Genomic DNA, 27,861 nt, shown 5'->3' with positions numbered 1-27,861 from the left:
TTAAACCAGCTCATGACCAAATAAGGACCAGCATAAACCAGCTCAAACCAGCTGCCATGCTTTAAAACATACCTAACCAGCAAATGCTCTTAAGTTCTTCTTTTTGAGGTAAAAAGAAGTTTGAAATACGTGAACAGCGGTATACTGTTAGCGAACATCCCGATGCCGCCCACACTGCTGATATGCTGATACAATGAAATGAACCGAAAAAGATTTCCACATCAAAGAAGGCGGAGCCTCAGTGCACACATACCTAATACGTAATCGCCATGGACACATGGTGTTTCGAAGGTGTTTACCAGCCAGAGCTCCTGATTTTGTTTGAAATGACATTACACCAGTTCATTCTTCATTTCGCTTGAAATATATCGGGGCCTTACTGCTTTACTGCTTATTGACCCACTTGCAACCTTGTTCAGCAGGCAGCTAACCAGGCTGTTTACATCTCATAACTATGGTGAAATTTTAAACAATGAAAGGGTGTAAATCTGAGATTTTGATTCAGCTTCTCAAGAGATCTTTGCCACAAGTCTAACTACATACATGCCATAACCAAACACTAATACATTAATCTGCAACATAAACCTCAGACCAATGCGACAGAGTAATTTGATGAAGCATCCTGTTGTTAAGACCAGGAGCTTAAAATATTAATGATGTGACTGGTGGTATTGAATATAGCAATGGTGGATTCTTGCAGGCCATTAGAGAACTGCTCAGAAACTACACATGTAAAGTCATTAGAGACAAGCTGTCAAATACTTAAATTCATAACATTACAAGAATAAAGTTGTACAGTATTTTGAGCATGTTGTCATTGTAGTTATGAGATTATAATAATATTAATAATATAACTCATAATATTAGGATTTCTTTAAGTACATTATTAATACTATAAGAAGTCTTTAATCTCCTAATTTTCTGTCTTTATTCTTGTAATAATACAACTTTAAATTGCACAATGTTTAATGTTATTCTTAGGTTTTAAATAATTTTGACATGGCACTAAAACGTCATCAGAAAAAAGAACATACAGAAGAAAGCTTATCTCAGTTCCACACACATTTGTGTGTCAATCGCAAAACTCTGAAAAAGACTAACGTGTCATTTAGTAAGTAAGTGGAAAGTGCACTGACCTGACAAGTACACAAACAGCTGAGTTTTTCCAATGGCTATACTTGGACCCTTAATAGGTTCTAGTTCGAAAAGCCGTCAACTCACAATACAAAATACACCAGCTGTTTCTGATTAAGGATGTTCCCAAAGAGCAGCATCCAAGTATCACAAATCTATTTAAAGTCAAATTAGGAGAACAACTGATGAATGAATCCAAGAGTTTCTGAACACAAGATGAATGAAGTGCTTAGGAAGGCAACAGTAACAGGTAGAGACTGGTACTGTATCAACAACTAACCACAGGCTGGCTAAACTAAAAATGACTGAAATGTTACAGAATCTCGTCTCTTTCTAGCCAGTAAAAACACAAGCCTTTGGGCCTCATCAGAAGAGGTTTTACTGACAACAGATTCTGTCAGCGATGTAATGCTAATTAAACAGTTGCCATGACTTTGGCCTCACAAACAAAGAAGAATGATGGATTGTCCTCCCTTAATGTTGCAGATTGAAGGTCTAAATTTCTGAGCCTTTGACTGTTACTTCATTTTAAAAGGACATAAAGACTGCTACTGTCTTAATGATTCTGAGCCAGGCACCAAAACACTGATGTCATTCCCTGTGGAGAGAAAATCTACCGATATAGTCTAAAGACATTCCACAAAGCAATTCTGAGGTAGTACAAGCTTGAACAAACATTGTGATATCTTCGGACTGAACCATTGGGCGTTTGCAGTGTGATAATGTAAGAAACTGGAAATTAACACAAGCTACTTCTGAAGGCCTTAAACACATTCAAATAAATAAGGAAATACTGTACGCTTCTAAATATGGCAGTTCAATGGTGATCTGAAATGTGTAATTTTCATTCTCAGCATTACCACAATGAGTACTAATTAATTAGCTAATCTACAGCATTACATTATTAAATAAGCCAAATTAGCTAAATGACGTCACATAAACTAAACTACTGAACATTAAACTATAAAATTAGGTAACAGTTTAGGTAAAAGAATTCTGAGGTGCAAGTACATTCTCAGACTCAGCCGAACGCAAGAGTGCTCTTCAGTGCTCTTCTTTGTGAGCATTTGAACGTGTGGTTAAAAACTAGCCTAGAGCACCATCTGCTGTTAAAAACTAAGCTCAGAATCGATTTAATAGAGAATCGCGATCCATTTGGAAAATCTAAGAATCGATCCACAAATCGCTTCGCAATGCATCGATTTATCATCCAAGGCCTACTAAACATTTGCAACATAATAACATTAGCTACACTTCTACAAAATTAGCTAAAAGACTACATGTTAGCTAAACTATAGACCTAGACCTTTGAACTTCTGTTTTTGCTGTAGCTCTGTATATTTCCATGACATCGCTGTCAAAGAGGTCACCATTAGCTGGTGAAGTGAATTTACTTAATGTAGAGTTAACGAAAGTTACAGTATCATGAGCATTGTAAGTTTGCGGAGAATGTCATAACAAATGTCAGTAGACCAGAAAGATTTTTAAACGAGCGGTTCATTCATTAATCCATAAGATCTCACCTTCATGCTGTGGAAATACAAACCGGAAGACAGAACACAACGAGCACAGACCTGAAACGGGGCGGGGCTACATAAGGTCTAACATTAACAAAACTGCTTCTACTAAATTAGCTAAATAAGCTAAATGTGGATTTCTTGGAAAAGAATATTGCGGAACAAGTTAGGTAAATGTTAACATGTTTATCTCTGAATAATAACACATTTAGTTTGCAGATATCTGAAGGAAACGTTTGTTGTGACCAACAAAAATACAAGGCGACAACATTTTTGCAAAACATCAGCCAAGGTACATGTCCAAAAAACAATGTCTTTGTGTGACCTGCTTGCTTAATCTGAGTTTGATAGATTAACATACTAATGTGATCTGTATTGGATTGTTCATATGCCCACCAAGCAAAAAACACTTAAGACCTGTGACTTTTTTAAGACAGTACATTTACTTTTGTGGTAAACTATACGCACATTTTCTTCATTTGTCATCATTAAAATCCAAAAAAGACTCAATTCTTAGATTGTCCATGTGCTAAATAAGCTCATTTCCATGTGTTCACAATACATCCAGCACCTGTTTTAGCACATTTAAAATTCTCTCTCAGACAGGCTTTCATAGACAAATATGATGCCTTCACAGAAATGTGACAGCAGAATAAAAAGAGGTGGAGTGAATCACATTAGGCCTAAGTCCAAACATTGAGCAAACTGAGTTGCAGGTCAAAGTCTGTCAGCTCCAGTAACCAGAGCTCCTGAGGCATGTACAATGTAACCTGAGTCTATAGACGGCCTTTGTTTTTCAATAGAGTCTTTTCCAACCACAAAAAAGAACTATTCCTTTCAATTTGGTCACAAAAGGATGTGTTTAATGAAGAAGATTATATAATTTCCTAGATATTATCACACAAAGACTTTAACTGCTTAACTTGGACTAATTAAAGGGATAGTTCACCCATTCTGTCATCATTTAGGTTGTTCACGTCAGTCCAAATCCAATTATTTGTGTATCCAATTGGAATCTAATCTAAATTATTGAGTGTCCACACTGTGTATCGCAACTCTTCAGATCTGATTTGTGTGTCCTCTGTAGTTTTCCAGAATATCTGCATTGGTTTCTATGGCAATGACGTTGTGTTGGTAGGCATACGCAAACAACAACAACAATAACAGCTACATGGAGGGGTTTGCAATACCCCCTGTTGTTGTCATGTTTACATTTTATGTGGTGTGAGAAAGTGACATAAACCATGCAAAATTCAGAGTGGTCAGACTGAAATGGATTTTCAGAAATGCAATTTGAATAGGATTTCAAATTACATATGAATGCATCTTTTTTGCCGTTCACTCTTATTAAATCTAAGTCCAATTGGATATGCAGAAAAATAGGATATGGATTGACAGTCTGAACGAGGCTTTACTCATCCTCCTGTTGTTCAAAACCTGTATGGATTTCTTCAGTAGATAATTATTTAAACAAAAGTTTTCATTAACTGACATAAAGCTGAAATAAAAATTTCAATATTAAATGAAAAACTTAAATGAAATTTAAAGTGTTGCCTGGCTACACTAACTGAAGTACTAAAATTACTAAAACTGATATAAAATAAAATAAATCTAAACAGAAATATTAAAGAAAAAAACAAAACTAGTAAAAATGGCAAAGCACATAAAACTAAAATTTAAACTAAAATTAAATTGAAAACTGAAAGAAAAAAAAATCTAAATATGATTACATTTTATAATAGTAAACAATACTTTAATAAAACTGTCAAACACACACACAAGAAAAGATATTTTGAATAACAATTCAACTTTGTCCATCTAAAATGAAAGTCAGTGGGGTCCAAAACTACATTATACTTTCACTGTACTGACAAAAACATTATTTAAAATCTTATTTTGTGTTTCACAGAGAAAAAATAAAAATGTACAAGTTTAATATATAATAATTTTTGAGTGAACTATCATTTATGAACTATCGCTTTTAAATCGGCATGAAACAGACGTTGCAATAGTCTTTTCTTCCCTATTATGATGTATATCCAAGTGAAATTGCTTCTCGAACAACAAAAAATGTAGGGCGAGACTTGATTTTGTCCATGGGGAATTGATTGGATTGTTGTCGTTTGCAATTGCTGTGATCTCATGTGAGTGATAGGTTGTCCCGCCCTCACGCCGGATAAATCTTTTATAATAAATACTGCAATATTCCATGAAAAAAGAATTGTCATTTGTCAATTTTGATTGCACTTTGACTTTAAAATACAATCAAATTTCAAATACATTCAGTGATTGCCAAAAGAAATAAGGAGTTTGAATGGCTATAAAAATGTATAAGCATCTCAAATTGCATCTAGTAGAGCCACTTCAACTCAACAGGCCTCAGCAGAATGATGTATGTAGACAAAATATTATATTTGAATATCTATAAAACATTTAATGTTCATTATAAACACAAAAAGGCCTTACAACTTTACTGTAACATTAGATACAGTAATCTGGGCCCACTTTTGTGGCTTTTGTCAATAGAAACTTCACAGAAGATATGCCTGCATATAATGTTAAATTTACATATCTAAAGAATTAAGAGTCCATGTATAAAATACAATAAGTCCATAACTACAACATAAAAATGAAAGTAAAATAACAAACTTAAATAAAATGTATGTATGCGCATGTCATCTTACACAACATGTTCAACTAGAAACAAATAAATATATTGGATGACAATAAAGATGCTTTTGAGTGTCTGTGTGTATGATGCATCTGGAGTTTAAAATACAGCCTAAAACTATATAAAGAAAGTAGCTACTGTATATAAGAATCCGATCCTGTTAAATAATAAATCAGTAGAGTAAAAAGACCATTATTAGCATATCTATTACACATCGTGAGTTCATTATAACACAAAGAGGCCTTACAGCCATACTGTAACATAACAGTATTCACGTACTTCTTAAACAAGAGAAAAGAACATGCAGTAAAATAAAAGAAATATATCTAACAACCTATATACAACCCATAATCCATATAATCTTATAGTACTGTAAAACAGCAGCTAATTAACATTACCTTATTAGCACTTTATTCTACATCAAGGATCCATGTTTAGCAACACAATAAGGCCTTACAGTTTGACCTTAGAATTAAAAAATAAGGCAAAAATAAAAGAAATGCCACATGTACGCATATAATTGTACATTTATTATACACAAGGCGTTTACGTAAACACAATGACCTCGTGCGGAAAATAAAACCCTGATGATGGTGTGACATTGTAGCAGGTACATAAGAGGCGGGCCCATATGGAGCATCAGTGAGACTTTATAGGCTCTTCTGTAGACTATATAATATATATGAATGTATAGAATTATACCTGACAGCCACGCGCACTGAGCTCTCATCCTGTCCCGAAGACATGTTCCCGGTCAGGACACGGGATAAATATAGCTGATTTTCCTTTTCTTTATCGGCTTATGCAGCAGACATACACAGAGCGTCCCTCCCGGCGTCTATTCTGCCATTATAAAGCTAAAATAATCCAAACGGGCGCTCTTTTGACAGGAAAATAATGCAAATATGAAATAAAACATCTCGTGTTCGGCTCAGAGCACGTTACATGTTTAATGAGCTGAACGCTGACTGACTGCGATCACACACAATCATCTGTCCTGAAGAGCGACTCTCTCCTGGAATATGACATCACCACGCCACACCTTCATCTTGCACGTTAGACCACGCCCTCCTCTCTACACCAAAATGACAGGGTAGGCAGGTTACGTGGGACATGGAAAATATCCATTACAACAATATATATGCACATTTTCCAAAACAGTAAAATATCCAGACCAATATACATGTTTAGCTACATTTATATTTATTTGTTTACTAAATTGTTTATTAATTTTCTTTTAAGTATCTAAACAAAAGCATGTCAAATTCTTTGTAAACGCAGAAGGATAAATCTTACAGCACCTCCTTTTGGACATATGCAATACTGCGCTTAGCAATGAGACTCGTGTGCCAGATAGATAGATAGATAGATAGATAGATAGATAGATAGATAGATAGATAGATAGATAGATAGATAGATAGATAGATAGATAGATAGATAGATAGATAGATAGATAGATAGATAGATAGATAGATAGATAGATAGATAGATAGATCATAATGTCTATATTTTTGGTAGTATTTATTTTATTTACAGTTAGATATTTTTGTTTGTTGAGATAGATAGATAGATAGATAGATAGATAGATAGATAGATAGATAGATAGATAGATAGATATAACATAATGTCTATTTTTGGTATAGTATTTATGTTATTTACAGGTAGATTTCTTGTTTGTTGAGATAGATAGACAGAACATAATGTCTATATTTTTGGTAGTATTTATTTTATTTACAGGCAGATTTCTTTTGTTTGTTGCGATTGATAGATAAAAATGGACAGACAGATAGATAGATAGATAGATAGATAGATAGATAGATAGATAGATAGATAGATAGAAATGGACAGATAGATAGACAGAACATAATGTCTATATTTTTGGTAGTATTTATTTTATTTACAGGCAGATTTCTTTTGTTTGTTGCGATTGATAGATAAAAATGGACAGACAGATAGATAGATAGATAGATAGATAGATAGATAGATAGATAGATAGATAGATAGATAGATAGATAGAACATAATGTCTATATTTTTGGTATAGTATTCATTTTATTTACAGGCAGATTTTTTTGTTTGTTGAGATAGATAATAGATAAATAGATAGACATGGTCAGATGATGATAGATAGATAGATAGATAGATAGATAGATAGATAGATAGATAGATAGATAGATAGATAGATAGATAGATAGATAGATAGATAGATAGATAGATAGATCAATGTCTATATTTTGGTAGTATTTCTTTTATTTACAGGCAGATTTTTGTTTGTTTGTTGATTGTTGACATACTTGACAGAGTCAAGTCTCATCCACATGTAATTCAACTGTATGTTTACAAAAAAAAAAAAAAAACTCCCATCAGTTCAAAAATATTACCTAGCATACAGGCGAGGAGGTATACAAACAAATAAAACTTAATTGTTTTTGTTCTTCAGTAATTTCATAAAATGCAGTAATTTTGTAGTTTGTACATCAGTAGAAGTATGTCCACAGCCAGTTTGTGTTTTTCCTAACCTAATGATTTTATCCCCCCTTAAGTCCAATTCTTCAGCCTAGGTCAGTATAGTCCATAGGTGATAAAGGAATATCAAAAAAGTATTACATTTTTGGGATGATTAGATCAAAACTTTGATAATTGTGTACACAAACAAGCACACCCATAGGAGTGCAAATTTAAGGTTGACAGCCTTGTCAAATTCATGTCCTTTAAAAGATAATGGTGATCGTGTCCATCATAGCTGTTTGAGATTTGCAAAGCAAAGAAAACGTACCTTGTAGTCAATTAAATCTTCCAACCAATTAGGGTTTCAAACAAAACAATAATAAAAACAAATACAGTTCTTCAGTATTTGAATAAAAAAGTCTTAAAATGTATGTGTTGTATTTGATATTAAAATAAACACAAGAATAAACATCACAGTTGTTAGACAAACTTCACAGTATATCAGTCTAAATGAAGATAGACATATGTGCAATACGTTTCAAAACAACTAAATAATACGATTTGACAGTGGAACTGAGAAAAAAAAATATAAAATTGTGGTGAGCATGTATCTTGTTTAGTCTGGTGACCCAGAATCACACATTCTCTAGCTTTTTGTCAGCTGAGTGTGGACACAACAGAACCACCTCCTGTGTCCTGTGCCCTCAGTTTGTGTATCCAGCATATTGTATTTGTTCAGAAAACCAGAAACCTGCTGTCTTAAACCCAGAGCTCTCCAGCTGACTCACACAATGACCTATAGATAGTCATGCATCATTTTCTCTTTCGAGTTACTTCAGTGGTTGATTGCATAAAAGCTGGTTTTGTAAATTACCTACACCATTTTCCATTACTAAATGTGTAGGTTTTAACTTTAACTAAAAAAATTTTGATCACTCTTTACCTATTTATCCTGTTACCACAGGATAGCACATTTTTGTTTTTAGATAAGGAGAGAAATTGTTTTGGTTAAAATATAATTTTTTTTTTTTTATCAATTTAGCCTTAGAATTACACTACCTAAATAATAACTAGCTGAAAGAGTTAATCCAGGAAAGAAATTGGTTCAGTAAAGTGCTGAAAAGGTATAACCAAAATAATTAAGAAAATTGGAAACTAAACAAAAAACACTATAAAAAGCAAAACAAAAACAGATTAACAAAAAGCAAAAAAAAAAAAAAAAAAAAAAAAAAAAGAACTGAACATCAAAACAAAAAAGTAAAACAAAACAACAAAACAAAATAAGGAACAAACTAAAACAAAAAAGCAAAACAAAACTAAATAATAAAAACAAAAAATAAAACAAAAGGGAACAGTTTCAACTGTATAATTCCTATTAAACTTCCATTTCAGTACTGAATTGTCACGTATACACATCAAATGTTAAAATCATTGCTAAAACTTTAAAAGTACCAAAACAGAAGTTTTCCTGAACAACAAGCATCTCCGGGTTTCTTTTACTCCTCATTCTTGTTTTCCACCGTCTTTAGGACCGAATCTTCACCCAAGATCTTGCACAGTTCATTCAGTCTGAGCTGCATTTCAGGGATGCCTGCAAGCTGAGACTCTAAGCGCTGTTTTTCCTCTGTCAGCGAGAGCCGTGTGGCTGTATCCAGCTGCTCGAACCGCCAGCCACCCTCGCCATCAAACTGCAGCAGGTGTGTGTGGTATTTCCTGTGGATGGGTGGATGGTAATTTGAAGAAATCCAATATATAGTTTATGTATATAAAATGCATTCCATGCATTTTTTTGCTATATACCTTCAAGGACAACAATTGCAAACAAATTCCCTACAATTCCCTACTAATTAATGTTTTTTCAATAAGTATTTGCATTCATTAATTAAAAAAAACAAACAAACAAACAAACAAAAAAACAGACTCCTATAGGCACATTTTGCAGTGTCTCTTAAAGGGTTAATTCACCCAAATATGAAATTTCTGTCATTAAAGGGTTAGTTCACCCAAAAAGGAAATTTCTGTTATTTATTACTCACCCTTATGTCGTTCACACCCGTACAACCTTCGTTCATCTTCAGAACACAAATGAATATATTTTTAATAAAAACCGATGACTCAGTGAGGCCTGCAACGCCAGCAATAACACTGCCTTTTTCAATGCCCAGAAAGCTACTAAAAACTTTTAAAACAGTTCATGTGACTACAGTTGTTCAACCTTAATATTATAAAGGGACGAGAATACTTTTTGTGAGCCAAAAATAACAAAATAGCGACTTTATTCAACAATATCTAGTGATGGGTGTTTTCAAAAAAGATATTGTTGAATAAAGTCGCTATTTTGTTATTTCTGGTGCACAAAAAGTATTCTCGTCGCTTTATAATATTAAGGTTAAACAACTGTAGTCACATGAACTGTTAAATTAGTTTTTGGTAGCTTTCTGGGCATTGAACAAAAGGGAGTATTATTGCTAGGGATGCAGGCCACACTGAGCCATCGGATTTTATCAAAAATATCTTAATTTGTGTTCCGAAGATGAACGTCTTACGGGTGTGGAACGACAATGAGTGTGAGTAATAAATGACATAATTTTCATTTTTGGGTGAACTAACCCTTTAAGTACTCACCCTCATGTCGTCCCAAACCCATAAGACCTTTGTTTGTCTTTGGAACACAAATTAAGATATTTTTAATGAAATCCAAGGGTATCTGATCCACAAATAGGCAGCAACGACATTGCACTTTTTGAGGTCCAGAAAGGTACTAAAGACATCTTTAAAACCGTCGACGTGACTACAGTGGTTCAACATTAATATTATGAAGTGACAAGAATACTTTTTGTGCAAAAAACTAAAACAAAAGTAACAGTTATTTAACAAATTCATATGTCCCTTGTCGCTATTTTTGTTGCAGAGCTTCAGTGTTTACGTCTGAATGGCGGCTCAGTATTGGCTAGCTCTGGTCACGTGAGCAGCACAACGCATGCGTGAGCTAGCGTTCAGACATAAACACTGAAGCTCTGCAACGAAAATAGCATAGCTGTATGTTATTTTTGTTTTTGATGATTTTTGATTTTTGTTTTGTTTTGTTTTTTTGCACAAAAAGTATTCTCGTCACTTCATAATATTAAGGTTGAACCACTGTAGTCACGTCGACGGTTTTAACAATGTCTTTAGTACCTTTCCGGACCTCAAAAAGTGCAATGTCGTTGTGGATGTGCGGATCAGATACCCTCGGATTTTATCAAAAATATTTGTGTTCCGAAGACAAACGATGGTCTTACGGGTTTAGGACGACATGAGGATGAGTACTTAAAGGGGGACTCAGTAGTATTTCAAATACACGATTTGGAAGTTAGTCGGGCCGATACCAACAACAAACATCTAACCAATCAGCATTAAGGGGCGTATGATGGTCGAGGAGAGAGAACGAGCAAGAGGGAGATTTGAAAATAAGAAAAAAAAAACCCTGCAGAACGAGAAATGGGACACAAAAAAAAGAGTCTTTTGGGAGCTCAAAAGAATATCACTGGAATGAAGGTTTATGCCTGGGCAAGTGCTTTAAGACTTGTGTTTATATTAGAAAAACTTTCCAGTGCTGGAGAGCGCTAAGTGGGAATGCCTGAAAACAGACGCAGAGGCTGCTTTGATCCCGCTACACATGTGAGTACACTGGGTTTTGATTGTCTGGAGCTGCTGTGCTGTTTGCGACTAACAACGAACACTTTGCATTTACTCTTGTGTACTGTACGTTCATTTTTTGTGCTCATTGTCATTTGTTCATCAACTGCGCTTTATTTTCGTGAAGCATTTTGTTGCGCGTCAGCTGTGATAAACAGACATCCACTCACATTGCGTGTGTAACAGTGGCCAGATAGTGAGAGTTTTGCTGTTAAACTACTGCACACTGAGGACCGCTAGAGAGTGTGGTGTTTAGCGTCATTGTTAATGCACTCAACTCGCATGCCAGCAGCGGACAGGCAGGGGTTTGAGACTGAATCAGTGCAAGGTGGTTAGGATTGGAGTTTTGGAGCAATGAAGAGAGGGGTGGGATTGTTTGGGTTGATTTGAAATATCAACAATGTCCAACAGCGTTTTTCAAATTCTACTTAGAGCACATTTTTGGGTGAACTAACCCTTTAAAATGAAAATTATGTCATTAATGACTCACCCTCATGTCGTTCCAAACCCGTAAGACCTCCGTTCATCTTCGGAACACAGTTTAAGATATTTTAGATTTAGTCCGAGAGCTTTCTGTCCCTCCATTGAAAATGTATATACGGTATACTGTCCATGTCCAGAAAGGTAATAAAAACATCATCAAAGTAGTCCATGTGACATCAGTGGGTTAGTTAGAATTTTCTGAAGCATCGAAAATACATTTTGGTCCAAAAATAACAAAAACTACGACTTTATTCAGCATTGTATTCTCTTCCGGAATCCTTTCCATTGAATTGATTCCATTGAATACGTCGCCATGGTTGTTTTTGGTGATTAGGACATCTGCGACATGCACACCATTTTAAAACATATAGCAATATACAAACAATGTAGAATAGCTTGAATACAGCGTGCGTCTCCCTCAGACTGTAAATGAAGCTCTGGCGCACCAGATAACACGTCAGCAGCGTCTTGCATCAGCAGCGTCACTGTGGAGTCGTGAACCACTCTCCGGAGCAGAAGGGGGCGGTAATGCACCAATAAGCTGGATGCCAACCGCCATAAAACAAGAAAGAAGAAGAAGAAGAAGAAGCGGAGTCGTGAACCCGGATTGACAACAGACCCAGAAGAGAATACAATGCTGAATAAAGTCATAGTTTTTGTTATTTTCGATGCTTCAAAATATTGCGGATGTCCTAATCGCCAAAAACAACCATGGCGACGTAAAAGTGCATTACCAACGCCGACAGATAAAAGGATTCAATTTAATCAATTCAATGGAAAGGATTCCGGAAGAGAAGACAATGCGGAATAAAGTTGTAGTTTTTGTTATTTTTGGACCAAAATGTATTTTCGATGCTTCAACAAATTCTAACTGACCCTCTGATGTCACATGGACTACTTTGATGATGTTTTTATTACCTTTCTGGACATGGACAGTATACCGTACATACATTTTCAACGGAGGGACAGAAAGCTCTCGGACTAAATCTAAAACATCTTAAATTGTGTTCCGAAGATGAACGAAGGTCATACGGGTTTGGAACGACACGAGGGTGAGTCATTAATGACATAATTTTCATTTTTGGGTGAACTAACCCTTTAAATAATTTAACCTGCTTAATTTGAAATATTGGCTATGTTCACACTCTCAGTTTTTGGGATTGACAACCGCATTTACTTACAGATGTGAGTCTCGAAATGTCCTGTTCAAACAGTAACTTACAGTAGCATCTCGAATACTGTCTGTATGAACATGCAACGGGGTAAACCTGTATTCTCTTACCAGTAACCATAGAGACAGAAAACATTATATTATCAAAGATGACAACGTCTAAAAAAAAAGAAAAGTCTTATCACTTTTGACATGACAAGAGTCCAATCGAGTTATGAGATCATCAGTCAAATCTTTATTAACAGCAGCTTTTATATATGGGTGGAGAGCAAGCAGAGCATTTGAGTCGCGCGCAGAACACAAAACTGACTTGAATAGATCCGGTGGAGAACAAAGTCTGGATCTAGAACCCTCAGATGACACACTGCTCAAAGCGAAGGTAGACACTCTTTTGTGCAACACCAAGCGACTTTCTTTCGCACTGTGTGACGTGACAGACAGCTTGTTGTCTAGTCCGGTTCTGCTCACACAGCGCAAGTTTTCCAAGAAAGTGGTTGTGAGTTTATGGGTTGAGTTCGGTTATAGAATGTTGTTGTCACTCCAGTTAATAACTGAACTGTGTGTGAATGTAACCGTATTAAAGACTCAAATACAGGACGGATGACCATATTCTGCTGCTGTGTGAATGTGGCCATTTTGTTGGGGATTAATTTCAAGAGCTTTTAAAGTTTTATGTTTCTTACCATAGTGAGGGTCTATGGGTGATGGACAGCAAGGAGATACCAGCATCCTTTGCAGCCTGAAATATTTTACCCTCTACATCAATGCTGACAGCACTGGTGCATTCATCCAGAAGAGCATACTTGGGCCTGAAAAAGGTATCAATTATATTAAAAACAAAAATCAACAATAATATTTCAATATATTAAAATAATATGTGCAATGACATCTTACTTGTGGTAAAACATGCGTGCCATGCCCATACGCTGCTTCTCGCCTCCAGAAAGAACATCTTTCCAGTCCATCTCTGCATCCCAGCCTGCAACCAGACACATGATTAAACTACCTCCAAAACGTACTTTCTATAGGATTAGAATTTTTTGTTGGCCTTTCGAAATAACTATGTTGAAATGTCATTTTTTTCTGGTGAAAAGCTTATTATACAGCTCACAATAATTCTTTCATGGATGAAAAAGAGATTGAAATGGCGAAATACTGGAGTCATGCAAGGTGGGAATTACATGTACAAACCTCCTTCCCGGGTAACTATCTGGTTTAAATTGACAATGTCCAGAATGACTTCCAGGTCCTTGTCTCTGTAACCCTTGTCATGCATGTCATCCAGAGAGTCAGGGTAGATGACCTGGTCTCGTAATGTCCCGACGGACATATATGGTCTGGAGAGATGGATAAAACATGTTTATTAATATCACGCCAGGTGGGCTGAAGTTTGTAAGGTTGTGTGGTATTATATGTGCAGCAGACAGACAGACAGGCAGACTGACTGATTGATTGATTAATTAATTGACAGAATATTTACAGGCTACATATATAGATAACTAGCTAGCAAGTTAGCTAGATAGCTAAGACAGACAGACAGACAGACAGACAGATAGACGGATAGATAGATAGATAGATAGATAGATAGATAGATAGATAGATAGATAGATAGATAGATAGATAGATAGATAGATAGATAGATAGATAGATAGATAGATAGATAGATAGATAGATAGATAGATAGATAGATAGATAGATAGATAGATAGATAGATAGATTACTCTCCCCTCGACCCGTGTATAAAATATTAACCGCTGCGCTTGCACCTGCAGGACCTGCAGTAAATATTTCACTACTGAGGACTCTGGTTTCTATCGCTCAGCAGTTCACAGAGCTTTAGTTACGCTCTCTCTGACTCTGGTTACAGCAGTCAAATCCTGACGATGCAATGTCTGCAAGATGGAATAGAGATGGAGGACAGTAGCTCTCTTCTGAAACCTAGTGAGCTATTTACCTCAATGGCGATTTATTACCTCGCGGATGAAGTAAATGTAATGTGATTTAAATGTAACATTATTTAAATTTATATGCTTTGTATCATAACTTGTTTATTTAATTATTTAAAAATCACAAACCATATTCTGTAAAAAACTGGGGTTATGAAAGGTACAAAAAAAATCCCCAACAGCAGACTAGGTTTTATAAGAGCGTTTGTACAGTATGTGCTATGTGAATGCCGGCATGTAATACTGCTGATTCTGAAGAGATGTGTGTGAGATACCATGGGAAAGTGTTGTCCGTACCTCTGTGGGATGTAGAACATGTGCTCAGGAGAGGGTTTGTGCAGTAGTCCACCATACACGGGCCACAGGCCACTGAGGATCCGGAACAAAGAACTCTTCCCGCATCCGTTTGGCCCCGTGATCAGCAAATGCATCCCTTCCTCTACCTGCACACAATATCCAGTTACAGGAAACCAAGTACAGTTCACATGGTTAAGTAAGAGGTACATAACTTAGAGAAAGGTAGTTAGATAGCTAGCTAGGTGTGAACTCAAGCCGTACAATTGTAACTAAAGCAATTCAAAATCAATTTAAGTGAATTGTATATATAATGTATGCTGTCTGTACACCGATCAGGCATAACATTATGACTACCTTCCTAATATTGTGTTGGTCCCCCTTTGCTACCAAAACAACCCTGACCCATCAAGGCATGGACTCCACTAGACCCCTGAAGGTATCTGGCACGAAGATGTTAGCAGCAGATCCTTTAAGTCCTGTAAGTTGCGAGGTGGAGCCTCCATGGATTGGACTTGTTGTTCAGCACATCCCACAGATGCTCGATTGGATTGAGATTTGGGGAATTTAGAGGCCAAGTCAACACCTCAAACTCGTTGTACTCCTTAAACCATTGCTGAACCATTTTTGCTTTGAGGCAGCATTATCCTGCTGAAAGAGGCCACTGGTCTGCGGCTATGCAGCCCCAAACACAACAAACTGCGATATAGTGTGTATTCTGACACTTTTCTATTAGAACCAGCATTAACATATTGAGCAATTTGAGCTACAGTAGCTCGTCTGTTGGATTGGACCACACGGGCCAGCCTTCGCTCCCCACGTGCATCAATGAGACTTTGCTGCCCATGACCCTGTCGTCGGTTCACCACTGTTCCTTCCTTGGACCACTTTTGATAGATATTGACTGCTGCAGACCGGAAACACCCCACAAAAGCTACAGTTTTGGAGATGCTCTGACCCAGTCATCTAGCCATCACAATGTGGCCCTTGTGAAACTCGCTCAAATCCTTACACTTGCCCATTTTTCCTGCTTCTAACACATCAACTTTGAGGATTATATATATATATATATATATATATATATATATATATATATATATATATATATATATATATATATTATATATATATATATATATACACACTACCATTCAAAAGTTTGGGGTCAGTAAGATTTTTTAATGTTTTAAAAGAAGTATCTTCTGCTCACCAAGCCTGCATTTATTTTATTAAAAATACAAACAAAAACAGTAATAATGTGAAATATTATTCCAATTTAAAACAGCTGTTTTCTATGTCAATATACAGTAAAGTGTAATTTATTCCTGTGATCAAAGCTGAATTTTCGGCATCATTACTCCAGTCTTCAGTGTCACATGATCCTTCAGAAATCAATCTAATATGATGATTTGATGCTCAAGAAATATTTATGATTATTATCAATGTTGAAAACAGTTATTTACATTTTTATTTCATGATACTATGATGAATAGAAAGTTCAAAAGAACAGCATTTGTCTGAAATCTAAATCTTTTGTAACATTAAACACTACCGTTCAAAAGTTTGGGGTCAGTAAGAATTTTTATTTTATTTTTGGGGGATACAAATAAAATTAATCAATACTTTTATTCATCGAGGATGTGTTAAACTGATCAAAAGTTACAGTAAAGACAAATATGATGTTAATTGTACACAACTGTTTTCAACATTGATAATAATAATGAATGTTTCTTGAGCATCAAATCATCATATTAGATTGATTTCTGAAGGATCGTGTGACACTGAAGATTGGAGTAATGATGCTGAAAATTCAGTTTTGATCACAGGAATAAATTACACTTTACTGTATACTGACAAAGAAAACAGCTGTTTTAAGCAGAAGATACTTCTTTTAAAACGTTAAAAAATCTTACTGACCCCAAAATTTTGAACGGTAGTGTATATATAACAACAAATCCAATCCATGGAGGCTCCACCTTGCAACTTACAGGACTTAAAGGATCTAATGCTAACATCTTGGTGTCAGATACCTTCAGGGGTATATATATATATATATATATATATATATTATATATATATATATATATAGACTCATTGTGTGACTCATATTAAGTCTGCCATCAATGTAAACACAGCTTCATATTAATAAAACACTCAATACAATAAACAACTTATACAATAAAATGGACAGTTATCAAATCAGTTTAATTCTGAATTAATGCAAAAATATCACATTGCTTGGCAACCATAAACAACTAAACTCCACTTTGCACAAGGCCAAACAACATTCCCATAACCTTGTCTTGACTTGTCTGAGTTGCATGTGCAAATATAAAAATATGATTTCTTGCTCAGTGATAAAACCAGAAACACATCTATGGTATCAGTGTACGGTGTAAAGTTTATAGTAAATAGTATATTTGTGCCCTGATGTGTAGTATTGAAAGTTACTGATATAAATGTTTATTCTCGTTTATCTTACCTTGAAGTTCAAGCAGGACACAACTACATCTCCATTAGGAGTGATTATAGGCACATTTTCACAGACTATACCTTTATCCACATCAATAACTTTGCCTGTAAAAACAGTAGAAAAACGTAATCAGACAGAGTTTTAGAATAGAATCAAACTTTGGAGGAATAAATATCTCTCATTAGAAAGTTGTAAAAGTAATAACATTTTTATTTTATTTTATTATCTATTCTGAACTTTTTTCTTTATTATTTTATAGATTTGGTCTATTTTAAAACTACTGTATATGATTTTCTTATATTTAATATTTTAAAGAATGTTTGAGAAACCATTGACTTTCAATGTATGGAAAAAACATTTCTCAAGAGAAATATAATATAATATATTTTATGTTCCACAGAAGAAAGAAAGTCATGCAGGTTTGAACATAAGGGTGAGTAAATGTTGAGCAGAGCTGCCCTTTATTCATTAGACCTTTGATTTCCAGAGGCCCGTCGATGTGCATCTCAGGACGGCTTCCGCTTATCACCTCGCCTGCAGTCGAGGTGGCAGATGAACGTTTGTATATTCCCCTCTGGACTTCGTCGAATACCAAAAACATGTTGTGCACGCGTGCCGTGTATCCAGCTAACTCAGTGACCTAAAGCACACAGAACAAACGTATGTGATTGGAGTGATAGCGAGACATTTAGAGGTCAGGATGACTCAACATCAGATAATATTGCTCAACTGCTGTTTGTCAGATCCAAAGTAGGTGACCAGGTATTTGGGCCACTTATGTAAAAAAAAAAAAATGAGCTGAAATTTCTGTATCTTAGCTTCAGTAATGCAAATCAGCCTTCGCTAAACCCATTGTGTGAAGTTCATAGATCAATCCTTTACACAGTATTGGCCTGAATGCTTAATCTGATCCAAAGCATGTGTTAGGAAGTGTTTAGCAAGCTTTTTTCCTTGTTTAGGCAGACACACCACATCCCAAGAGTCTCGGCAAGAAACATTGTGCTTTCCTTTGGGAACTCAACGCAGTCAACAAAAAAGATTCCTCTCCTGAGAGAAACTGGTTAAATGACCTTCCAAAGGGTTTAGGAATCTAAGAGATATTTTCCAATGCTAGCTTGATATGCTCTGCTATACTAAAATTAGCAGTGTTTGCTAATCCAAACATTACTATTGCTCATACTAAGTTGTGTAGTGACAGATCTTTTCTTCCATTTTGAGACATACATCCAAGTGAAACAGATTATTGAAAAAAAGTAGGGCTGCACGATTAATCGCATGCTATTCTCACGCGCATTTCGTCAGTAAAGCCGGTTCCCTGATTACCGCTAAATCGCCATCACCTGTTTTTAAACGGAGCGCCTTTTAATAGACAGAGCCGTAGATCACAGACAAGCCACGCAATATCGCGTTCATTATCGCAGGCGATTCATCTGCGATATGAACGCGATATTGCGTGGCTTTTCAGTGATCTACGGCTCTGTCTATTAAATGCCGCTTCATTTGAAAGCAGGTGATGGCGATTTAGCGGTAATCAGGGAACCGGCTTTACTGACGAAATGCGCGTGAGAATAGCATGCGATTAATCGTGCAGCCCTAAAAAAAAGGTAGGGTGGATTTGGTTCTATTCATCTGTTGTTGATTGGATGGAAGCAGATCTTAATGCAGACTTGCAGTCAATTGTGTCACCACAGTGAAGTCTGTCATTTCAGTGGGAGATCAGAATGACATTTCCACCATAGTACACTATGCCTCCCTGAGTTTTTAATGTCAACACACACTATTCGTAATACTCCAAGTATCCTGTGACTCTGCTAGTTCCACCCAGCTCCAAGTCTCCTGTGTCTCCAGTGATACCATCCAGCTAGGGCCCTGCACGGGCCAAAAACTCCAGCCCTAACCCAGCCCTGGCCCGTGGTGTTCAAGTTCTATCCCGGCCCCAGCCCGACAGCGTCTGCAATTTTTCAGCCCAAACCCAACCCGACCCAAGACCAACATCAATATCACTTTAAGCTCTCTCAGACGCAAGCTCTCTGATGCACACTATCTCTGCTTTAGGCCTACGCAAACACATACTGTACACACGCTACTAAGAGGTAAACTTTTATTGTAGGCCTCAAACATCACTACCACCACCGACAATCATGGCCACAAATATCAATACGGACTGCCCATTACAGAGAAGCATAACCATGCAGTAGACAATATAGCCAAGCTTTGTGATCCAGCAGCAAGTAAGTAAATAAAGCTTTATGGCCTACCTTTCTTTGATGTTAAGTAACTGAAGAACAATGTTTCAACGTTAAATAATAATAAAAAATTGAACTTTAGGCATGTATGGGGATCATCATTCACAGTTTATTCATGCATGTTGTGAAGAAAAAGAATATCGTCCACTGTTGAAGGCTTCACAGATGTATTCCTCTCCTCCAGCGTCCTCCCTGCTGTGCTGAAAACGCGTTCGCTGCTACTGCTGCTTGCAGGTATGCTCAACACCTGACAGGCGAGTCTTGACAACAAAGGAATGGTCTTGTCATATTGACTCCACCAACCCAGCAAAACTTATATTCCTTGCTGGGGGTAAGATTTAGGTATATGTGAACCTCATCCACATCTGTGTCATCACCCTGGGTGACATGATTCTCCCACTCCAATTCAAAGTCTGACAAGACTCTCTTTTTTTTGCTGCTGCTGGCGGAGTATCTGACGTCACCTCTCTAGCTGGCTCCTCAGTTGCATTTCCACCGATTGCTTGATAGCTTGCAATCCAACTCTTTGCATCTTGCAGTATGGCAACTCTCTCAGTTTCCACTGGTTTAATTTTGGACATAGGAATATTGCCAGTTTATGGAGTGGCTGAATCTGGACCTTTTTACCAATCCATTCCAAGTGGCGTTGGCGGATGGTGGCTTGGTAAGGCATGTCAGTGCTTACTAGCTGGTAATGATGGTTCAGCCTCTTGTGCCACAACACAACAAGGTTCAAAGTTGGATATTGATCACCTTCCAACTCCCACTGCGCTTCGTAGAAGGGGTGGAGAAAACCGACCAAAAAATCCAGAACATCTGGGGACACATCCGCCATTCTTTGGGCCTCTCCACGTCACTCCAGCTTTTCACATAGTTTAGCGTACATGTCCTTGATAGACTTGAGCGTGAGAAATACAGTGCTGTAACATGTTTCTCCCATCTGCAGAATGGTCTTGGATAACTGGCTTGTCAGTCCGCTTTGTTCACGAACTGGACTACTTTCTTGACAGCCAGCAACGTTCCACCAAACTTTGGCCAGTCCATCTGCGCTGCCTCCGCTGGTTCCTGTAATCTCTGCCTGAATTACCCCGCCTCAGGTCTTCAAGTCACCAGCTCCGCCTAGTCAAGGAGATTCCCTGGCTCCGCCTCCAGTCTGTCACTCCTTCTCGGCTTGTCAACCTGTCGGCTCTACCTTGGCTCCTCCTACCCTTAGCTCCACCAGAGACCATCATCCTTATGGCTCCACCGGGGTCCCTTGTCCCTCCAGCTCTGCCTTGGTCAAACATCTCTCTGCTTGCGCCACTTGCGGGCCTTCAGCTACACTTCATCTCTTCACCCCTTTTGGCTCTGTCGGGCTCTGCCTTCCCTCCGGCTCCACCTCTGATGCTCGTCACTGCAGCTCCACCTCAGTCTCCAGAACATCAATGTTGCTCATCAGTTCCACCTGGGTCTCCACCTCCATTGGCTTTGTCAACAGACAAACCTCCACCTTGGCTCCTTCCTCCTTCAACTCTGCCGTAGGACATCTTCCTGTCTGTGCTTTGGCCCCTGTCTGGCTCCACCGTTCTCTCCCGTCATCAGCTCCTCTCTGTTCATGCCTTTTGCCTGCTCCATGTCCTCCTTTAGAACCCCTCCTCAGTTAGACTGTTATGGTGAGAGGATGCTCCTTCCAGGAGGGGGGCATACTGTTACATGTATTGCTCTGTGTTCCCTAGTTAGTTTCCCTGGTTAGTAATATAGTTACTACATCTGTTCTGTTTTGTTTTACATTGATTATGCTCCTCATGTATTAAGCCCTGTGTTTCCTTAGTTCCTTTGTCTAGTATAGTCTTAGTATTATGTGGTTAAGTTATTCTTTTCTCCTGCGTGTTTCCTGCGTGTTTTCCAATGGCCTAAAAGTAAGGCAATGACCTAAACAACCACAAACATAGCTACGACCTGGCAAAATGACATTACATTACACTAGTAAGCACTGCTCACATTTACGTTTTTTGAGAAAATGTCAAAATGTTAATTTATTATTAACAAATCACAAGTAGGATCAGCTGACAATTATAATTATAACACATTATGCTATTTAAAAGCTCTGAAATAGCATGATGTTGTGCTTTATCTATCATTGTAATAGACACACGCAGCATCTGTGAAGTGGGACTGACTGATGCTCTCTGTTCAACAGATGGTGGATTAAGTTGCCCAGCAGGCTTAGTCAACAGAGTGGCAGTTGATACCAACACCGATCACTAGCTTATACGCAAAAATTCCCAGCTTTCACTGCTGCGTGACATCACATCCTTTGTGGTTTCAGTTGCTAGAGGCCTTTAGGCCTGCTATACAATAAAAATAAATAAAAAATGTGAGTGTGTGTGTGTGTGTGTGTGAGTGTGTAGAAAATATGACTCTGACATGCTCCTTGATGATAATATTAAGAACAGTCATACTGTTTATAATGATTAATGACTGTAAAAATAATTTCAAGTCAACAAAGAGGAATATGTTTAATATTTTACCTCTTTATAAGAAGACATGATCCTTTCAATGGCATCAGCCCCTGAGGCCAGTAGATTGCGTGCTGTTGTGAAGGCCTCAGTTCTTTCACTCACCAACACTTGTGTCTGACCATCCGCCAGCTCTTTAAGAGACAAATGGATTTGAAACATGACATCTTTAAGCAAACAGAATACGCTACAGTAAAGCAAAAAAGTATATAAAATAATACAATAAATAAAGGAAGAAACTAAAAATATAAAATAAATATCACAGAAATTGCAATGAGATTACATATACTGTGCAATTGCATGAACTGAACTTCCACTTTACCGTTATCAGCAAAGCCAGTTGCAGTGATGATGGGCACTGCGACCATAACCAGACCACATCCACTCCAGACGTACTTCATGAGAAACTGTTCGATCATGATGTACCACAGACGTTTCGATAGGATGAGTTTCATCTGCTCTGCCAGGGCACTGTAACACTTCTGCAGCTGCCTCATCTCCACCTGCCACAGGATAACATCCAAAAGATAATTAAACTAATCAAAACTTTCAGTTTTTTTTTCAAACTAACATTCTAAATTGGTCTTGACATATATTTTTGTAGTTAAAACATACAGTTAAATGAATTTCTGAATTTGAATTTGTCAATGTACTTTAATTCTACTTCCTTACATTAAAATCTGAATACCTCAATTGAGGAAATGAATAGAAATTTAAAATGAATCTCGATTCAGTTCTGAATGCAAGCTCATTTCTGGCACTTCCGAAAAAAAAAAAAAATGCTTTAGTAAATCACAATTATGACTTGAAGCTCATAATGACATTAAAAAGTTGAAATTATGACCTAAAAAGTAAAATACACATTTGAATGATGTATTTCCTCATCTTATGTATTCATGCACATGTGTACACCGTTTCTGACACGTTATGGCCCCTATAAAGGTATCCTATAACTTATAAGTAATCACATTTGCACTATATATGATTGATGCATTTCCTCGCCTATAGCTAATAGCAGTTATCTGTTAATGTGCATTATGTATTTCCTCACCGTATGTCCCCTATAGAAGGCGATTTCCTCTGCATTGGCTATGATTCTGGAGTGCACATATCGCAGGTAGCCCTTCCTGTGCGCCTCCTCTGCCACCAGCTTACCGAACCTCGGCGAGCAGGCGCGCAGAACCTTCGCCGTGGCGAACACCACCAGACCCGCTAACAGAGTCGGTCCGGTTGCGTTCGCACCCCGAGATCGCGCAGTCTGTATTAAAGTATATGAAGTCAGTATCACGTCTAGGATGGGTTTGGTGAGATTTGAGTACAGATGCGCAATGGACTGCGAGAACATCATCACATCCTCTGTCAGAGACTGGTCCGGATTCGCCAGTCTCCCGTCCATATTACTGACCTTATAATAGGTCTGATTGGTGAAATACGTTTTATATGCATGATCTACTAAACGCGTGCGGAACGCGAGCGCGAGCTTGCACTCCAGATAACGGATCGCGCTGTTGACGAATGTGGCCGGGATGGCGATCAGAAGCCATTTCATCAGTTTGATCATGAAGCTCCGCGGCTGCTTCTCTACGATCGTTTTCACTATTTTACCATCCAAACCTGCCACATAAATAGACAGAAACGTCCGTGAAACGAGAGCTAGTGAATGTAAACATAGTAAACCCAGTTCTTTACTTACAAACCTCGGAAATACGATTTTAACCAGTTCAAGAATCTGCTTGAAGAATTCCGCATTGACACCGGGTGATTTACTAAGACCAGACACAGTCTCTGGTGTAGTTTTATGAGTAGATATCAATCCATTCTCATGTCCTGGTGCAGATGTGTTGTTCTTGGTGGTTTTCCGTTGATTTATTTGTTTGCAGATGATGGGGTAAAGCGTTTTCGCCCCGTATACGGCGGCCGCCAGGAACGCCGCTCTTTTCGCCGCAGTGCTCTGATTCCATTTCACTTTTGATGCCGCGTGTAGGATGTTGCTCATTTTTTATCCTGCTTTTACAAAAATAAGTAGCTTGCAATCTTCAGTTTGTTGCGAGTTACATCCATATGGTCATTCAATGCCATAAATAGGGAATATATACATACAATTCATGGCACCGTAAGGTTGAAACAGCACCGCTAGGTAGATGCTTCCGTCATTTGGGTTTTCCTCATTGGTTACGCCCCCACTCCACGCTGATTGGTTGCCGCACTTGACGTATTCAAATATAACGGAATGGTCTGATCTATTCAATATATCTTAAAAGAACAATTATTTGCTAGACATTTTAAGTAAAAGTAAAACTTTAAAAATGATGTCTTTAATTTGTTTCTTTTCTTTTTTCTTTTGTAAACCCCTTGTATGTTGTTTTTTGAATATCCTTTTACAGCTCTCTGTAAAGTTTTTATGTTGTGTGATAAGCATTCAATAAAAATATCTATATAAATATATTGAATGACTCATATTTTTTATGTTTTTATTATAACTGTCATCCAGTGATTTTATGTTATATGCTTTAACGTTACTTGTTATTGTCCGTTTTTAGAGAGATAACATGCCATTCACGCTATGCACGAGGCAGCAATCTTGCTGCATCGTTTTCTATTCCAACTACATTCTTCATTGGTGGAGATTTAATAAAATATATTCAATTTCTGAAGGGAAACTTAACAAAAGATCGCTGATGAGACTTGCAGCTTTTGTGAAGTAGCCTACTCTCGCGCGCACAGTGACCACGTTCGCGCGGTTATCGCTTCCTGTTCATATTATTGGTTCCTGTTCTTGACATATACCTAATATCAACACATGTCTATGCATAATAATACCACCATAAACTGAAAAGGTAGCATTTAACGCTGTCAGTGTTTAGTTATCTGTAGAGAAAGACAGAGGGTGAATTTATAACCGCCAGACTGAGCAACATGAATTGGGTTGGAGGATCCCGGTCAGTGCTAATGCTAACATCATTAAAACGCTCTAACTGATTTTATATCATTCTTGACGGTAAAACTAACATTTCTTAGAGGTCAACGGAAAGATGTTATCAAAATTACATGTGTAAAGTAATTAAGTTTACATATGTCTAATGGCGTCTAATCTAGGAGCAGGTATGTGAAAAACAAAGAAGACTCAATAAAACAGAGAGTGAGTATATTTAATTTCTTTAAACCAAGACGTTTTCACCTTTTAAGTGACTATACATTCATAATAGTACATTTGAACAATAACTTAATAGGCCTACAAAACTTGACTACAGCTAACTGTATTTTATTAAACTAGGGTTACAGGTTAATTCCCTGCAGAAAAAAGGACGGCTAAAACCAGCCAGCTTGTTTAGCAGGATTGTTTTTACCACTTCTTTAGATGGTCAGGCCAGTGTTGCCAACTAATTTTCAAGGGAAGTTGCTGAGTGACATTGTGATGTCATTGTTTTATGACGTCATCGCGTATCCATGACGCAAAATTGCATTATTGCGTAGAATACGCATAAAAAATATGATTTGAAATGTTAATTTAAATTTGTTCATAAAAAATAATATAAACATTTTATTTATAATATAAATATTTTTACGATTGGATATTTTTATTTTTTAAAAAAACATTGAATTATTGAACAGTTACATTTTCCTATTTTCTTATTAACTAGTAAACTTTGAACAATTACAGTTTTAAGCAGTGTAATGGTAGTTAGTGTGCTACACTAAAAAAAAAAAGTCTTAAAATAGGGCACAATGTACTGTGTTTATATTAAGGAATAGCCGTATTGATTTTTCACAGGTGTTTTACCTGTGTTTTAAATTACGCATTACATTTTGTGTTTTAGGGTTACACACAGGGTTACGACTTAACAGAAAATGTCCTGGCAGAAAATTACCAGTACCTTTTCTGTTTTTTTACAATTGTTTTCTTACAGTGTACCTAACTTAATTTTAGGTACAAGCTAATAACATGCTGTATCATAAATGAACATTTATTATTGAAAAATTGCAACTATCAACTTAATTCACATATAATGTGTGTACTATTTTAGGCATCTTTCTTCAGCTCTCTCCAGGCTGATGTGCTGTTTAGCTAGCTAGCTGTTCAGTGGTTACCTCTTTCTGTGCAATTTAGATGAAAATGTTTGCCTTTTTTATTGATTGAGTCACTTTTCAAAAGTTGCTAAAAGTTGCCAAATAAATTTTAAAAATAGCTAAATTTGTTGCTAGGTGCTAGGAAAAAAAATTGCTAGGGTAAACAGAAAAGTTGCTAAATCTAGCAACAAAATCGTTAAGTTGGCAACACTGGCTTGGCTAGGCTGAGAGACAAGCTTAGACCAGCTACATCCAGTTTAAACCAGCTAACCAGCTTAGGCTGGTTTTAGCTGTTTTTGTACCCCTAGCGGGGTTGGTTTTTATCTGAAAGCCCTTAACTGGTATTTCTCTGTTCCACCTTAAGGCGTTTTTTCAAAAGCAAAGGATGAAGAGAAAGTCAAATATTATGGACTCAACCCAAGGACAAAACTCTGGCAATATGGATCTGCTTACATTATTCATAGTCAACCAGATTGCTTCAAAGAAAGAGCAAACCGGTACAGTCATAGTGCACTTACAAATGAACACAAATCAAACATTCTATTATGACCTTTTAAGTCTCATATGTAAAATTTTATCTTTTGTTTTGTAGGCAAACCAAAAATAAACCGTTTGATTGGTGCAAAAAGAACCAAAAAAGCTTTGAACGAACCCTTAGAGTTACCAATGAGCCCTTGCTCTCCTTCAAAGCTGAACCTAGTCACCAGTCAGCCACAGTACAGGTACATTTCACTAGGTTTGTTATTCCATATATTACCTAATAATTTGACCTACAGTTATTGGATATTTGTTCCAACAGTGTAGACACACCTGGTTTCAAAATCAGAAAACATTGCCTTTCCGAAGAATTCAAGTTCATGCCGGTAAGGATGACTAGAATGGTTACTACCACAAAATCATTCACCTACAGTAAAGTCCAAAAGTTTGGAAACCACTAAGATTTTTAATGTTTTTAAAAGAAGTTTCGTCTGCTCACCAAGGCTACATTTATTTAATTAAAAATACAGTAAAAAACAGTAATATTGTGAAATATTATTACAATTTAAAATAACTGTGTACTATTTAAATATATTTGACAAATTAATTTATTCCTGTGATGCAAAGCTGAATTTTCAGCATCGTTACTCCAGTCTTCAGTGTCACATGATCCTTCAGAAATCATTCTAATATGCTGATTTGCTGCTCAATAAACATTTATGATTATTTTCAATGTTGAAAACAGTTGTTTACTTTTT

General features: G+C 36.9%; 2 protein-coding genes across 5 annotated transcripts in view; both read right to left on the bottom strand.

Annotated features, from left to right (window-relative positions):
• Nucleotides 1-6,324, bottom strand: part of LOC137024617 (kinesin-like protein KIF21A) — a 74,052-nt gene extending 67,728 nt beyond the window's left edge. For all 3 annotated transcript variants that reach the window (XM_067392364.1, XM_067392365.1, XM_067392366.1), the window contains exon 1: nucleotides 6,025-6,324. In XM_067392364.1, the coding sequence (XP_067248465.1) occupies nucleotides 6,025-6,068 (44 nt within the window). In that variant the 5' untranslated portion in view covers nucleotides 6,069-6,324. The remainder of the gene's footprint in view (nucleotides 1-6,024) is intronic.
• A 2,743-nt stretch (nucleotides 6,325-9,067) lies between these two features.
• LOC137023981 (ATP-binding cassette sub-family D member 2) lies at nucleotides 9,068-24,700 on the bottom strand. Of its 2 annotated transcripts, none has more exons than XM_067391121.1 (10): nucleotides 23,610-24,700; nucleotides 22,881-23,061; nucleotides 22,571-22,692; nucleotides 18,289-18,454; nucleotides 17,824-17,918; nucleotides 15,345-15,490; nucleotides 14,293-14,438; nucleotides 13,996-14,080; nucleotides 13,785-13,910; nucleotides 9,068-9,482 (listed from the first exon to the last, which is right to left on the bottom strand). In XM_067391121.1, exons 1-10 carry the CDS (start codon nucleotides 24,552-24,554, stop codon nucleotides 9,266-9,268), a joined length of 2,229 nt encoding a protein of 742 aa, XP_067247222.1. In that variant the 5' UTR covers nucleotides 24,555-24,700; the 3' UTR covers nucleotides 9,068-9,265. The 2 variants fall into 2 exon arrangements, with proteins under 2 accessions (XP_067247222.1, XP_067247223.1); XM_067391122.1 differs by having other exon boundaries at nucleotides 24,256-24,336.
• Between the last annotated feature and the right edge of the window lie 3,161 nt (nucleotides 24,701-27,861).

Source organism: Chanodichthys erythropterus, chromosome 8, assembly GCF_024489055.1.
Source record: "Chanodichthys erythropterus isolate Z2021 chromosome 8, ASM2448905v1, whole genome shotgun sequence".
NCBI classification, from domain to species: domain Eukaryota; kingdom Metazoa; phylum Chordata; class Actinopteri; order Cypriniformes; family Xenocyprididae; genus Chanodichthys; species Chanodichthys erythropterus.
Note: the sequence above shows the minus strand (reverse complement) of the source record. Positions and strands in the feature narration are given on the sequence as shown.

Coding starts and splice junctions, on each gene's coding strand:
- LOC137023981 (XM_067391121.1), bottom strand. CDS start 24,554: ATGAGCAACATCCTACACGCGGCATCAAAAGTGAAATGGAATCAGAGC. Junction 14,439..15,344: donor ATGTTCTACATCCCACAGAG/GTACGGACAACA, acceptor CCATCTCTCCAG/ACCATATATGTCCGTCGGGA. Junction 14,081..14,292: donor GATAGTTACCCGGGAAGGAG/GTTTGTACATGT, acceptor GTCTGGTTGCAG/GCTGGGATGCAGAGATGGAC.